The following is a 16,319-nucleotide window of genomic DNA, read 5'->3' on the forward strand; positions in this document are numbered from 1 at the left end:
GCTCCATATAATTCAGTGTGGATTTTCATTTAAACACAGAGATATTGTCAACATTACGTTGATTGCGGAATCAGGCCGTTATGAACACAAATAACACTGAGTAGACAAACACAACAAAGGTTCACGTTGGTGCAGATGTTCAGATGTTCATGGATGCCCTTAAAGGAAGAACTACAGAGTGCTACTTCAGCTTGGTAGCTGGTGGGTGCTCAATACTGCTTAAAAACTTTGTTCTCCTCTTGGCTTGTGTTACGTTTCCAACGGCGAAAAGAAGCATTTCAAACTCTCCGCAGAGGATGTTATAAACAAGGATTTTACAATGTTGATTTTACAGTGTTTTGGTTGTATTCCACTGGAGAGAGACTGCTGGAGGCTGGAAATGGAGCAGAAAGGATGTGGCCAGCCGGCGGTGACCATCAAGAATCTGAGCTGCCTACAGCAAACACCGACTGGTGATGCCTCTTTCAAATTGTCCTTCGATGCCAAGAAAAACTGAATCATTCTGCTATAATGAATGTCAGCACGGGCAGTTTTTGTTGGATGCTGTCAAAATGACAACCCAGAGAGAGATAGAGAGAGCCATGTGTTGCTTCACAATGTATGTACGTTTTCATCCTCACTCCGACACAGGTGTGCTGCAGACCTTCTTCAGCATCCTAAGGATAGAATAGAGAAGACACCCAGGACCAGCAGGGCGATTTTGGGCCGATCCTTGCCACGGTAATTTGCTAATTTAATGGTCCGCCAACCAGCCTCTGCAGCCGGGCAGCAGCATGGCAGAAAGACACACTTGAGAAAAACGGCCTATTTGAGAAGATTTGGAAGACTTTTACTTGTAATGGATTGCCATTTTCTTGCTACTTTTACCTAAGTAAACAATCAGACTAACCTACTTCTTCAACCTCTCGAGATGATGCAACACAAATAGGTATTATAAGTAGCTTTAGAGTCACACATTCATGAGTTTCAGGGCCTATCAGGTGTCAAACAATGCAGAGCCGTTCATAATACTCTGGAAAGTGGTCGAACCATAAATCATGACATCCTCTTTTGACAGTTGTGAGGTTTTAAAGGATTCTACCGGGAATGTGCCTCAGCACACATTTGTGTTACTAAGACGAAGTCGCATTAGGTTGCTACAAAAGGAGACTTATGCTTTTGCTTGTGACACATCAGTACATACAGAATATTTGGTCACCCGTGGATAGCTGCAGCGGTAAAACAAGGAATGTTGAGATCCCAGATTTGTTAAGACATCAAAAGGATGTCCCATAACCCTCTTCACATCCCCCCACCTTTGTCCTCTTTTACCTCAGGCAACTCACATACATGTGGCGGGTGCGTCAATGTTAAAATGTCAACCTAAAGTCTTTTGTTTGAAATAAGACCTAAAGGGTGTGCAACCATATATTGCCAATCTGCTGTAAGACTTAAAAGTATTCTTTCTGCACTTCATCTTCTGCACTTCTGACTCATTTGTTTTGACGCCTGGATCTCCATACTTCTACTACTTCTTCTACGCTCATCCCTACTACGGCTGTGCATCCTATATGCATACCTCGGACATGTTTTTCCGAGGCTTTGTCTTCAGCCAAACAAGTTATTTGCCTCTCTAGTCTCCCACCTTCCAACCTTCTTGTTCCTTAATCAGTGAAAAGGAACCGGCAGCCACCAGGTGCCACTCAGCGCTCTTCCAGATTTGGCAGCTTCGGCAGCCACCGTCCCTCTCCGCCATCGTCTACGCTGCCAATTCAGTACTGCCAGACGCCAGCTCAGATTAGCTGCCCCTGGGCCTTTTAACAGACATTTGAAGGGCGGGCAGACGGTATTACAACCAGTGACCGGTTGTACCAGTTGGCAGTTCGCCTTGTGTCGAGGCTCCAAGGTGGAATTCTGAAATAGAAAATACACTTCTCGTAGCACCTTGGCGCAGTGATGCGCGTGGGAGCAAATCCAAAACCTAACGAGGTGCAAGTGAAACATTTGGAAGGGTTTCTTAAACTGCAACACACAATATGGAATGAGACAGAAATTAGATAAGTGTTTCATCCAGGGTGATTTTAGAAAAATCCAATAGTGTAAAACATGAATTTGGTATATTTTTTGTGCATTGATTAAAAGTAACAGCAGCAAAGCAGCAATAATATTATTCTGGATGTCTTAATTTCTTGGTTACCTTCAGTCCATGACCACTGGTACTTTCCTTCACCACCGGCGCCCAACAGTATTGTTTTAGGGTTAGGTTGGGTTTTACAGATCTTGAAATAACAGAATAACAGGTTAAAAGTTCCGTCTGTGATGAGAAATATTAAAATATATACATGAGGTCATATTGCATTTCATGAAAAATATATCCAAAGTACAAAGAACACATGAAAGATACTTGACGTCTATTTTAAACTATGCTGTACTGCAGTAAAAAGTATTTGTGTTTACACATTTAATAACAAAATTGTATGTATATATATATATATATATATATATATATATATATATATATATATATATATATATATATATATATATATATATATATATAATTAAGTTAATACACTAGGTACAGCCTAAGTGGTTTCATTTTATGTCCTACTTTTTGAATGCATAACATGTAGACTCACAAGGTATTATATTTTAAGACACTTTTCCATTAAACTTTTTTGTATACATATTTGACATCCCTGCCTCAAAATACATTTGCTGTGACTTGGTGACACGATCACCAGCGGCTTGAAGGCTTGCTAAGCTGTCAGACGAAGCTCGCTGAATGCACATTTGCTGTTTCTGGTCCATTTACCATAGAAAAAGTGACGTGCCAACAACAAGCATTTCAGACAGTCTGAGACCTGCACATTTTGAATGCATTGATAGTACACATCAAACACATCCAGCTTTGAAGTGGGCCCACTTCAAATCTGCAATAAGATGAATGAAAACAGGTAGTGTGCTGCGCTGACCTGTGCGTCATCCCGTTATATTCTCCTGCAGTCTTCTCATGAAAGTGGCATAAGTAAATAAAATAGCCTTGATTGATTAATTGAACAGCACAGCGCCAGATCTAAATTTAGACCACGATGGAGTATGAGGCAAAGTTAAATGTAACATTTTGATGAAAATTCATTTATATATACCTCTGTGCCTGCCTCTGAAATGATTCCAAAAGAATGCGAGAGAAGATGAAAACAGCAAGAAGAGAGAATTTGTTTCACATTCACACACTCACACACACACACACACACACACACACACACACACACACACACACACACACACACACACACTCACACGTAGTTTACCTGCACGCGACACCCTTTTAGGAACAAGCAATGCCTAATTCGATGACTGTTCAAATTAAGCATTAAATCCAGACCTCTTGAAATTTACTTTTTGACTTTTCGACCTTGAAGTTTGAGTTCCAGCAGCCTTCTTTATTGAAGCTGTTCGAGAGTGACAGACGGGAGATAATCAGACTGCTCCTTTGCTCAGTTTGTCAATATCAACCTCTCAGTGGTCTTTAATGGAAAAGCCTGACGACGGAGGCACACAAGGAAACCCTCGGTCGATGAACATTGCAGCACATTTAATTATTAAAATCTCATCTTTAAGACAACACAAACAATATACAGCTTTTGCATTCTTGCATAATTAAATAATACGAGTCACATATAAAAAGACACGTCTGACCAGCAACTAACAGCCACTGTGTCTGAGCATTTCTGAGTGGCTATTTCTGAAGTGTGTAAAGTACAGTGGAGAGAGAGGCCTGGATATTGTTGCTGGAGGCAGTTTGAGTGCCATTCTCCCAATGGCTATAAGAGGACTTCGGTGGGGGCAGGTGTTTTGAAAAGTGTCAGTGCATGAGAAAAATGGAAGTGCTTAGCAGAGACCACTTCACATGCATGGCACCCACACCATCACATGCTCCCTTCACCTATTGTCCTTTTGTTCATGTCTGTCTCTTTCTCCTCCCCCCCGTCACAATATAACTTTCTCTCATTAATTAAAATACATTCACTGGCAGTAATGTGTCCTGAGGTCATCTCTCACCTCTTCCTCCTCACGGTTCTCCTCACCCCATCTGGTTTTCCTTTCTCCCATTGTCTCCCTTTCACTATCAAGCCTATATTTTTCTGGGTGCCCTGTTTGACTTCTTTGCACTGACCTTCCTATTTAAACCAGCCCACATGCCAAGCTTCACCCACGGAGTAATATCATTGGCAGTTAGTTAATGTGCAGAAGCAGCACCTGTCTCTATAATGATACACTGCTCAAGGCTAACGTTTGTTTCCCCTCTCCTTCGCTGTCTCTCGCTCTTACCGCAGACCTGCGATGAATTTGCTGATAACACAACTGCTCAGTTCCCCGTTCTCTTTTGGGTGAAACTTGTGGTGATATACGTGGCCTTGGCAGGGGTTGTTGGTGTGTGTGTGTGTGTGCACAAATTTTCCTGAGTCTGCACATTTCCAACACCCAGGAAACAATCACAGATCTAATGCAGCAGCTGGTTCGGCTGGAACACAGAGAGAGTGTGTGTGTGTGTGTGTGTGTGTGTGTGTGTGTGTGTGTTTGAGTGTGTGTGCCTCATTTCAAAATGTACACATAACTAACCTCATCAAGTACAGCATCTGCCCTCTTGACTTTGACCAAATTACCCCCAAAAAAACAAAACTCTTTCAGCATCTTCTGTAATTTCATCAATTGGATACAAGAAGGAAGACTCCAGCAGAGCTGGAGTCAGTGTTGACATCTTGCACTTACATAAAAGTTATAATGCCACACTAAAAAGAAAATAACCAACTATTTCATGTATTTAAGTAAAATAAACTTCAAATATCAAGAGGGGTCATTGGGTCATTGGCCCCATTTATATTATTGGACTATTAATAAATCATTGACATGTCATTTTATAACTGTATACAGTGTTGGGTAATCTATTGGTACAACATGGCAAACTGAAAAGTAAGTAGTAGCTATAGCTGAGTATGGAGTACAATATTTCTCACAGAAATTTAGTGTATGGATGCCCATATATATGGAAATAATCAAGTAAAATACACCTCAAATTGTACTTGAGTATAGTACTTACTTCAAACCTGCACAAATTCTGCAACACTGTTCCCTCTTTTCACACATTCACATCGCCCCGACATAGACAGACGCTAACAGGAGACAGGAGAGATCTGGCAGCCAAATAGATCCCTAAGCAGGACTCTCTAATGAGGAAAGGGCCCCCGGGGCTCCTTGGGTGACACTAGAGATCCATACTGGAGCTGGCAGCCTAACAGGATCCACAGTCCAAGAGATGTGTTTCTACTGGTGCCATCAATAACTGCTTTTTTCCTCTCTACAAAACTAACTCCTTGAAAGAAGCTTTTGTCATGAAAAAGGCTGGAACATGGAAACAGACTCGAGATCAACAACCACAAGTGTGTTTGTTTGGGGAGCCGATGACGCTGACGTGAGACCCGTCTGACCACCCAGTCAGATGAAGTCTCGAGTCATAAGCTGCTTTCTGGGGATGGTTCATGGGAGTGAACATAAACAGCAGAATTGTAAACACAGATGACGGTGAAACGTGATAGCATTCGCCGTTGACGGAGACAGCGTTTTACAGGAGGACTGGAAGGTATGAATGCATTACAAAAGTAACAATCCAACAACAAAAGAGTAACCTCGTGCGAACCACGAGAACATCTCCACTCGCTGCAAGCCATAACATACTGTCAGTACACAGGGCAGCTCAAATTGACAAATCAAACAGAAGCACATGAAACGCACAGAGGGAACTTTTACCGGAAACGCTGTTCAACAGTTTTGAATGGTGGTTGTTTCTTAGGTATACTTTATCTGTTAAATACAACGTTATTCAGTTATTTATTATTGAATTTACCAGGAGCTACTACAAACACATCAACCTGTTTAACTGGTTATATAATACTTACTGATACCATATTGGGTTGTTACAAATACAATTATTTAATTAAATATACACGTAGAACATTTTCAGAAATATGCTTTTTATTGACTCACTGTATTATCTTTTATTTAACTAACTGATGTACATACAAATATCATACTTGAACGCATAATGTCAGAACACATGTACTGGAAGCTCGTTGTAGCCAATAGTGAGAAGGGAGATGAAGTGATGCAAAGGTGCTGCTGTTAGCTCTTCCTGATCTCATGGATTACATCTTTGCAGCTACACACGCCTATGTATATGCTGTATCAAAGGTAGAAGAAGTAATCAGATGTTGGACTTAAATTAAAGTAGAAATACCATAAATAATAATGACTCAAGTACAAACGAAGGTCCTGAGTTCAAATTGTTACTGAAGTTAAAGTACAGGACAGTATCACTAGCAAAATGTACTAGACACAAAGTAAAAAGTACTTTTTAAGCAGAATGGGTCGTTTCACAATGTAATATTATTATAGAGAGTAATGTATTGTGATGTTGTAGTTCATCAAGGTGGAGCAAGTTTGTTTTTTATATACGACATGATAGATTAGAAGAATGGCAATGCACCATATCAAATTAAACTGTGTCAAAGTAACTGAGTGGAGTAAAACATGCAATATTTGCCTCTGAAATGTAGTGGACTAGAAGCATAAAGAAGCATACAATGGAAATACTAAAGCAAAGTACAAGTGATTGAAACTTGTACGTATTGTACAACAGTACAGTACTAAAGTTACATTCTACCACACAGGTATATTACTGTAAAATTGCATGTACATTCATAAATGCAAATATATGCCCCAACAGCCTACCATGGTGGTACTCCAGGAAAGAAACGTGTCCACCAGGTGGTTCAACAGATGCGTTCAGGTCTTACCTTTGTCCAGTGAAGCGTCCGGAGAGTTGAAGTCCATCAGGCTGCTGATTTCAGTCTTGTAGCAGAGGTCAGTGGCTGACGGCTTCTGCCTCGTGTGGGAAGAGGGATCTGTGAGAAACACAAATGACAAACTAGGTTACCTTAACAGATGACGTATGAAGGAATTTAGAAAAATAATAAATAGCTCAAGCGTGTGTAACAAGATCATATGGAAGTACAAAATAATTTGAGTAAGTGCAAAGAGAAAGACGTTCTTAGAAATAACTCTCCCACATAACTGCTGTTGGGATCTGGTAGAAGGGTGTTTGGTTATTAGCAAGTATGAAGTCCCAACGTTGTTCATTTGAGTGTCTGTGAGTGAATTCTGTTTGTTGAAGCTTGTAGAAGTGCAACTGGAGCTTTTTAAAATGTGTTTCTAGAAATCATTTTGAAATCACTATGGAGAGAGCAACAACAAAAAGGGAAAGAGCAAAAAAGACTGTCTACATCCAAACTGCATGATAATGCATGCTATAATAAAGCCGTCATCGGAGTACGTTTACCTCTCTGCACAGAATGCATTGAGAAAAAAAAAAAAGATTAATGCAGCACTATACACATCCCTTCTAGCATACACACAGAACAAACTCCTTTGACTCCAGCGTGGCTTCCCATTCAGCAACACAGCTTCTGTCCCTGAGGAGAGCCTGAACACCCGGCTGTAGCAGGAGCATGCAAGCTGAAACGCACGCGGGTGCACAAACACAATCGCTACTTTAAGAGAGTGATGCATATGAATATTAGCATTTTTATGACCAAAGTGTGATTTGATTTTGGGTGAGGTTCAGTGCTTTCTAATGTAGTTCTGACCAGCCTCACCAGTGGTACGTAGCAAGAAATCAAATCGAATGCATTGCTCCAGGTCAACTAACTTAAAAGTTTATGCTAAAATTACTTTCGACATTTGCAGTCAACTTCAGCCGTCCTCCCATCCCAGCCCTGCCAACAGATGCTTTTATTTCAAAAGAAGTATTCCCAAAAGGTCACAAGTGTCACTTCTTGAACACTGGCAGCAAAAAAAAAAAGAAGATGGAAAATGGAATTAAAATATTGCTCGACACAGTCAAATTCACATTCCAGCAAACTACATCTGCTCAACTTCACTTTTCCACCTCTGCTCCTCTCTCCTCCTCCCTCTCTTCCTCTTCCCGTACATTCTGCCATCAGTCTGCCACCCAACACCTACGACGCTGTTACTTGTTGAACTATTTGCTGTTATTGCGCTTAAATGTGGCTGGGTGAAGAGCTCTGAGGCCTCCGGGTGGTGAAGTCATTATGGCGAGATTAATCTTCACACTTGTCGAGACGAATTTAGAGGTAATAATAACACCTAAAGTGATCCTATAACATTTTGCCACCCAAATGCAAATCTATACTTATTCAAGCGCGCCCATGGTGCAGCCTTTGGCACCAGGAACACAGTTCTAAGGTTTTGAATAATGTTCAAATTCACAGCACATACTTATCTGCTAGCTTCAAGCTGCTACTGCCCCAATAGCCACATGAAAATATTTTATCTTCCCTACATCGTACCCTTGACAGGTCCTCAGCCACACTTAGAAACTTATCAAGGGGAAAAAAGGTGTGGTGGAATAAATGCAAAGGAATAAGTGAGACATGATGGTTGCTTGATGGAGAGGGAAAGGGAGAGCAGGGGGATATGGCACAGTATGAGCTCCGGTATGACTCCGGTATTTACTTTATGTTATGATTAAGTGATGGCACTTTGTGTATGTGTGTATTCAAAGAATGTAACACAAAGGTCAATATAACAGGTTCACAAAGTGACGTATTTTATGTTATATAATGTATCAATGTGATTAAAAAGAGAGACTGCAACTGAGATTGCAACCTTTCAGCAAGCACTCATTGTCCGATATGAAGACGTTGGCTGATCATGTAACAACTATTTTGTATGCAACGTAATTGTGAGAGATATGTCCCACAAATTATGGCACCAAAGACCCAAACAATCAAAATCCTAATGTGGATGTAATAAAGGAACATTTAGGGAGTCACCATAATGGACAGATAGATGTGTTTTATCCACTCCAGCCCAACTTTGTATATTTAGGCTGTTTTCACACTGAAATGAGAAGCAAGAAATCTTTACCACTCGCTGACCATTTTTGTTTGCCGTTACATCAATTGCATGGGTTTTTTAGGCTTACAGAGAGAGGTTAGCGGTCAGGCTGCTGTTCTTACTATTGTTTCAGCTTTTCGAGATTGCGGTGTGAATTGATGTGCATTTGTGCAACAGCACAGCAATTAAATGGATTATTTTTTTATTTGCTAGATTGTCATCAAGCAGGTAATTGTCATGTTTTCTGTGTCACTGTCCAAGACTCTGAATCAATGTCATTTTCAACACCCTAAATATTCAGGTCTGGTAAAGTACAACAGCCTCTTATTGATCTTTTTGTCTTTATCCCTGCTCACTCAAGTCAAATAAACACTACAGACACAAAGCACAGAAAGACAGGCAGTTGGTGGGATAAAAAGTAATATAGAGGAATCGTAGAAACCATCAAAAACAATATATTGTGTTGCTTTGTCTCTCTGCATTTACTGCTTGCTACACTGCACCTTGAATGACAGTGAAGCTTTCGATAAACCTTGGAGTATAAATCATGTTTGGGGTGAACTATTAAGGATTTGAGATAAGAGCATCATTTCCCCTTTATGATTCCATCTCCTCGATGTTCTTTGTTCTTTTCCTCACATGACGGCAGGAATATTATCTGATAAAGACACTCACCTATCAGCTCACTGTGCATGCCCCTCACACAGCTTCAATTTGGCATAAAATTAAATCACTAAGTTTGCGGAACTTAAAACAATGCATACATTATACATGGTAATTCGAACAAGAGATGGAAAGACCGTCTATTTCATTTAAATTCCTATAAAAATGAACTTCGAATTCAAACGTCTGAAACTCTCTTTTACAAAAAACAGAAGGCTTGTGTGAAATAATTTCATGTTCATATGTCTTCTAGCAGCTCTGTCCTTTTCTCACACTACCTTGTATTTGGTATTTTGATTAGTACACACAAAGGCAATAATGGTAATATTCTTGCAATATCTATCTATCTATCTATCTATCTATCTATCTATCCATCCATCCATTATCTGAACCGCTTATCCTCATTAGGGTCGTGGGGCGCTGGAGCCGATCCCAGCTGTCAAGGGGCGAAGGCAGGGTTCACCCTGGACAAGTCGTCAGTTCATCACAGGGCAGACATATAGACAGACAAGGCTGCATGGTGGTGTAGTGGCTAGCACAGACGCCTCACAGCAAGCGGGTCTGTGGTTCGGATCTCGGCCTGGGCGGGGCAGGGTTTGGATACTGGTCTGGCAGGTCCTTCTGTGTGGAGTTTGCATGTTCTCTCCGGGTTCTCTGGCTTCCTCCCACAGTCCAAAGACATGCTGCATAGGTTAATTGGACTCTAAATTGCCCGAAGGTGTGAATGTGATTATATATATATATATTCAAACACTGAAGAGAAATTCTCACACTTCATAGCTTGGTACCATTTTCCTCACAATCAAACTCCTTCAATTTACTTTGTCGATAATAAGTTGTTCAACCAGCCGAGCACACAACTGATGGAAGAGGTAATTCTGCTGTAATAAAATAAATAACGATTTGGCCCAGAGAACTTTTTTACCGCATCTGACTTTGTAGTGGTGTGATTATCCGGATCTCTGAATCCCCACCAAGCAGCAGTTGATCTGGTCGGCACAGCTCCTTCCTTTTCCCCTTAGTGAGGACCACTCATGGGAGAGCAGGACGGTATGATGGAGTGTGGCCATTGTGAAACACTTTTGGCTTTAAATGTTGTCGGCCAACACATATGACCTGTTTCGGCCTTAACTCGAAAACCCAGCAGAGAAATTATATTTATTACTGATAAAGAAAATCTCAAAATAATACGAACAGGAATTGCACATAAATCTAGTCGGGGATGTGATCACCCATAACAGTAAGCAGGAATAACTGTGTGAGGTTTTTTTTACATCTTTTGGTCTTGTTCTGGCTTGCAACCTTTTCTTGACTGATGAAGTCCCAACTGTTCAAGCCCTAACAAGAAGTATATTAGGATTTTGATATTAAGTTCACTTCTCCTACTCCCCCTCTTGTGTTTCGTGCCTTTAGTCTGAGTATGTCGGAGGCACATACAGAGATGGTCAGTCCTGGTTAGAACTTAACCAATACATCAGACAACATTAGCTTATTGCAAATATAGGAGGATTTATGCAAGTTCGCAAACAAGTTATGAGAACACTTAAACTGCAGTAAAGATGTGCTAAACTAGGTTTAAGGTAAATTAAGTGTTTAATACATGGTACCTATGGGACACCCTGGTTAAAACAGCGTTTGAACCTGAAGGGTGTCTCCAGTGATCCTGAGTACCTTACTGTGGATTAGGACAGTCAGCCGGTGACCTTTACAATGTTATACTAAAAGTTACATGGATGACTCAGAGTTTGTTAACAAGGGCCCCCTGTTGTTCCTCTTCTCAGCGTGGATGCAGCACGAAATCCCCGTCAGTGAGAGATGCAACTCCCAAAATGAATTAGTCCCTCAAAACAGCGGGTGTCTACAATGGAGATTTCGAAACTACAACAAACTACTAGTTTGAAGATTTTCAAACTACAGACTTCATTGCGCAGTTTTGGAAGAACTCAGACACTTGCTTGAGGGGATGTATAAGTTGAGTAGTCGGTCAAAAGGTACTCCGTGAAGCTGAGGGAAATATTCAGGAGCACAAGTCTTCACTAATCTGCTTCAGTTTGATTGTTATTGCTGCACTGAAAACAACTCATTTCCCATTTCTGTTTCCATTCACCTACATAGGCCCACATGTCGGTGTCAACGGGATGAACTGATAGCAGTTTACATGGCAGTGTATTTCTCAGTAATTGGCCAATAAACATTGCAATGATCAGTGGTGTCGCCATTATCAAAGTCAGTTAACTGTTATGGTTCTTCGCTGTTGGCCCAAACACATGCAAAACATTGCTCTTCTCTTTTTATCTCCGAAAGGCTCCGACAAGTCCAACCACTCAGGATGACTTTACTCTCGATTAACCAGGCAAAAATAATAACAGACTTCACCTTATGGATGCTTTGATACGTCTACATAGCAGAAAGAGGACTGCATGCTTGATTAAAAGGGAAAAATGATTAATAAAACCACTAATGTACATCAAGTTACTGCACTAAAACGCAGTACTTCACATTCCTGCAGAGTTCCAGTTCACAGGTTAGTGGAGAATATTGTAGGGGTAATTCATGCAGTCACAGCTGTAATGAGCGGAACTGTGTATGATTATGATAAAACGCTTCTGCTCTTCTGGTTGAATGTTGCAGCAGTCCTGAACTTAAGGTCCAGATAAATTACTATTCTTCATGGTCGGACAGTTCCTTCCATCCCTGTCACCAGCACTCTCCCTTGAGTCTTTTCTTTTTCCTTAGCTGATTGACTCCACCCCTCCAATGCCACCTCTTCATTTCCCTCATTTTCTATCCCTTCTCTGTCGCCATTTAATGGGGTTCTCCAAGCTTCTCACTCTTCTGAGCCTGCCATATTTTATCTGCTGGCTCAGTGGGGGAAAAAAAGACGATGGCTGGAACAAAAGAAAGCCCTAATGAGTAGTGGAGGTGATTAAGGAATGAATAGGCACTGTTGCTGGAACCTTCACCGAGCTGCCCATGTTCCCCGACTCTGTCTGCAATCTGTAGATAGGCACTGCCTCTCTTTTCTTACAACTGCCACCCGCCTTTAATTGCACTGACATTCTCTGGTCCCGAGGCTGTTGGACTTGTGATAAAGCTTGGGTATTCATGCATTAATCACCACCAGCCAGGACAGGCCTCCCTCCTCCCTCTTGCATCACCTGCCTCAAGACCCCAATTCAAGATGCCCTATAAATACCCTGCAGATAAATTGAGCTAATAACCGGGGGTGTGATAGTGGGGAGCTAGCACTTAACGTTTAGCCGCCAGCGCTAACCATCGGAGATCTTAAGATGACTCGTTGTCAATTCATATTGTAATGAAAAGCTTCTGAATGTCCACAGCAAGCCATTCAAAAGAAGTGTGTAACCTGGGGATATTATTAGTTTGTGTAAGGAGGGCTCGGGAGAAAATGAGCTGCAGCCCGGGAGACTAAACTGAGGAGAAACTGGCTTTTATTAGTAGTTTAGAATGTCATTGTCACAGGGGCCGTCAGAGGAATGTGCACATCACCACTGTGTATATATAGAAAAATGGCTTATTTGCTGTGATCCATGGCGAACCAGGGACAAGTGGTTGCAAGCACTACAGCTTTAAAATGGCTTGAGCACGGTCACTTCAACACCATATTTATCCCGAGAATCAAAGCACTTTGGGAGATGGAGAGCTGTGCGACAGCTCCTATCAGGAAAATGAATGATCATACAACTTGTGTCCTCTGACAACGTGCTACATTTATTTCTCATTTGATAGGCTTTAAATAATATGTGAATCGTTCCACCTACAGTGTATTGTTATCTCTGCTGGCACTCTGCTGCGTCTGTGAGGATGCTTGTATTAAGTATACAGAGATAGTGAGAGATTATTAGTGGCTATGTTAATGACATGCAACGTTCGCTGTCAGAAGCTGTGACAGCTGTTGTCATTCACCAGCTACATGTGTGAAGATCCACTCACGCAGTAAGATGGTGAAAAGTTGCCGTGGGGATGAATTAGAATGGACTTTATAGATCAAACATAACCACAGGATAGTTTATTGTTGGAAAAGCTGAAGTGAAGTTTTTGGAACGAATTCCTGTAAAGGAGGAAATACACTTTTTAGCTGAGCGATATATGAGAAGATTGATTCTCAAATCTCTCTGCTAATTTCATAAGCGTATTTCCCAAAAGATTTCCTTTAAATCTAGAATAGTCCATCCATCCATCCATCCATCCATTTCCAGCCACTTATCTGGGGTCGGGTTGCGGTGGCAGCAGGCCCAGCAGGTTGACCCAGGCTTCCCCCTCTCACCCGCAACATTTTCCAGCTCATTCTGGGGGATCCCGAGGCGTTCCCAGGCCAGCCGGGAGATATAATCCCTCCAACAAACCATAACACTGCATTAATGATATTCTGACAACATTAGCAAAAGGCACCATGGGACTTGGCATTACACCACATTAAATAGAAAACAGAGGAACTTAATAAACTAATTTAAAATGTGAAGTGAGAATAAAGATATTTGAACAATTATTTCAACGCTATTGGCATTTGCTAAAATCCTCGAAGGTAAAATTGAAAATAAATCCTCTACAGCACCACCCAGTTATTCAGAATCAATGTATTAATTAAATCCATAACAAATGTTTTATATGAGCAGCTTTTAGTACCAATTATGACTCGAAGGCAGAGCAAAATTATTCAAGTGTAGTATTCTCCAAAGGACCCTGGCAGCTGTTTTTCTTTTATATCCTCTTGCCTTGGCGAAGCAGTGTTATGTGCATTGTTTGCAGCTTATCTTTTTATGTTGCTGAGTCTTTTATAGTATGATAATATATAAGCATTTCATAGCATTTCGTCATAAATGCCATGACACATGTTTGGCATAAACATGTAATAACTTTTGTTACTTTGATGGGATCTAATTAGGCATCTTGCTTTGGGATACAAGTTTCAGAGCTTCATCCAAAAAGAGCATAGTAATTATTCAATATTACTATGACTGATTAAATTCACGAACATGCCCAGATGTCATTATTCGTCTTTGTCATTTTGATTTCTTTATGCGTAACCATGGTTATGGATTGCTGTCAGTCATGGAAGATTCAATGACTGATGACGCCAACAAATAGTCATGCCACTTTGTGAAGTATTATACAAATACTCAGTTAACAAAAGCATAATATTCCACAAAGAAGACGAGGGTACAGAATGATCAATGTCGTATCCCAATATATTGTCAAGCTGGTGGCAAAGTTAAATGCTGGGGAAAAAAATAATGAAGAAGATCTAAATAAAATTAAAAAAAAACAGATTTAATTCTGGATGCATCTCTTCGAAGTGCACATATTACTTGTTATCCCAAACATCTGTACTGTGGACTGTCTGTAGCAGATGCTTAAACCAGTATATCATTTAAACAGCCCGTTGTTTAAGTTTGCTTTCCTAAACTAATCATTCGAACATAGTAGTAACAAAATAGTTATACTTTATGCACACAAAAGAAAGCTATTATAGTTATGTGTATATGTTTCCCAACAAAAATGCACTGCTCCATACTAATGATGGCTGGAAAGTATGATAAATATAAATGAATCTTTGATCAGTAAAAATATATATCCAACAGCAGAATAAGAGGACCTCCTTGAGTAACTGCTACTATTTAGGAAGCTATTTGTCGTAATTTTGCTGCATCTGATCTAATATAAAATCATACAAATGATCGTATATGCGCATCCATTCTCAAATAAGCCCTTATCAGTGTCACAAAATGTGATCCTACATCACAGCGTGGAGCGTGAAGAAGGACAGCAGGAATCTGCTCTGAGGCTTAGTGTGCCAGCGAATGGAAGGAGACAGACAGAAGGAAGTGAACAAGAGGACGAGATGAAATGAGAGCAGACATGTCAAGTGAGACCGTGAGAGACGAGGAAAAGGAGCGAAGGAGGAGAAAACGAAACGCAGGGCGTAATGACCGAGTAGGAGGAAGGTAAAGAGGGAGCGATGGCAGGAAATAAAGACAATATGATTAAGGTTCGATCTCCTCAATCAAGGAATAATATAATTACATTGTGGGTGGGAATGATTGAAACGGATCAGCTGCTACAATGGAAAGAAAAATAAATAAAGAAAACCAAGATTAGAAAAGAAGAGAAAAACTAAAACTCCTATTTGAAGATGCTGCAGGGGGGAAGTGAACGTGGTGCCCTTTGAACATGTTTGTTCCATAAATGTTCACTTTCTCTATGTAAAATGTAGAAAGAAACAGACCTTTGGTTCAATATTTCTCTTTTTCACATAACTACTCTGTCATTCATGAGCTATTTCAAATTGATTCTATGTGACTGTTTCTTGTCCCTGTGTTGTGCTGTCGTCAGTAAAACTCAATACTTCCTGCTGGTTCACATTCTACACCATGCAGCAGCTCTAATAGCCTCATCCTTCCTCTTTTCTGATGGGCTTCTCCCATGAAAGGTGTGTAGGACGTGTTGGGTTCAGTTGGAAGCAGTGCAGCTGATTGGAATTAATGAGTGAATAAGAGTATTTCTGTCAAAATGTATGGGATGTACACAGTATGCCTAGTGTGCAAGTATGTGAGCGCTGATACAAGGAAATGTGTTTCCTCGAAGCAGCAAAAATACTTATTCTGCAGCTCAATAGCTATCAACTCAGCAGCCGGGGGGAGCGCACAGGCATTACGACAAAAAAGCAGCCACTCCTC

At 40.7% G+C, this 16,319-nt stretch overlaps 1 protein-coding gene across 3 annotated transcripts in view; it reads right to left on the reverse strand.

The window, feature by feature from the left end:
• The window catches only part of LOC137800117 (kazrin-like), a 149,243-nt gene that overhangs the window by 37,211 nt on the left and 95,713 nt on the right, over positions 1–16,319 (reverse strand). For all 3 annotated transcript variants that reach the window (XM_068597148.1, XM_068597146.1, XM_068597147.1), the window contains exon 4: positions 6,837–6,944. In XM_068597148.1, the coding sequence (XP_068453249.1) occupies positions 6,837–6,944 (108 nt within the window). The remainder of the gene's footprint in view (positions 1–6,836; positions 6,945–16,319) is intronic.

The sequence above is a fragment of the Clinocottus analis genome, unplaced genomic scaffold (assembly GCF_023055335.1).
Source record: "Clinocottus analis isolate CAN_PGR_092001 unplaced genomic scaffold, fCliAna1.0.p SCAF_4, whole genome shotgun sequence".
NCBI lineage: Eukaryota > Metazoa > Chordata > Actinopteri > Perciformes > Cottidae > Clinocottus > Clinocottus analis.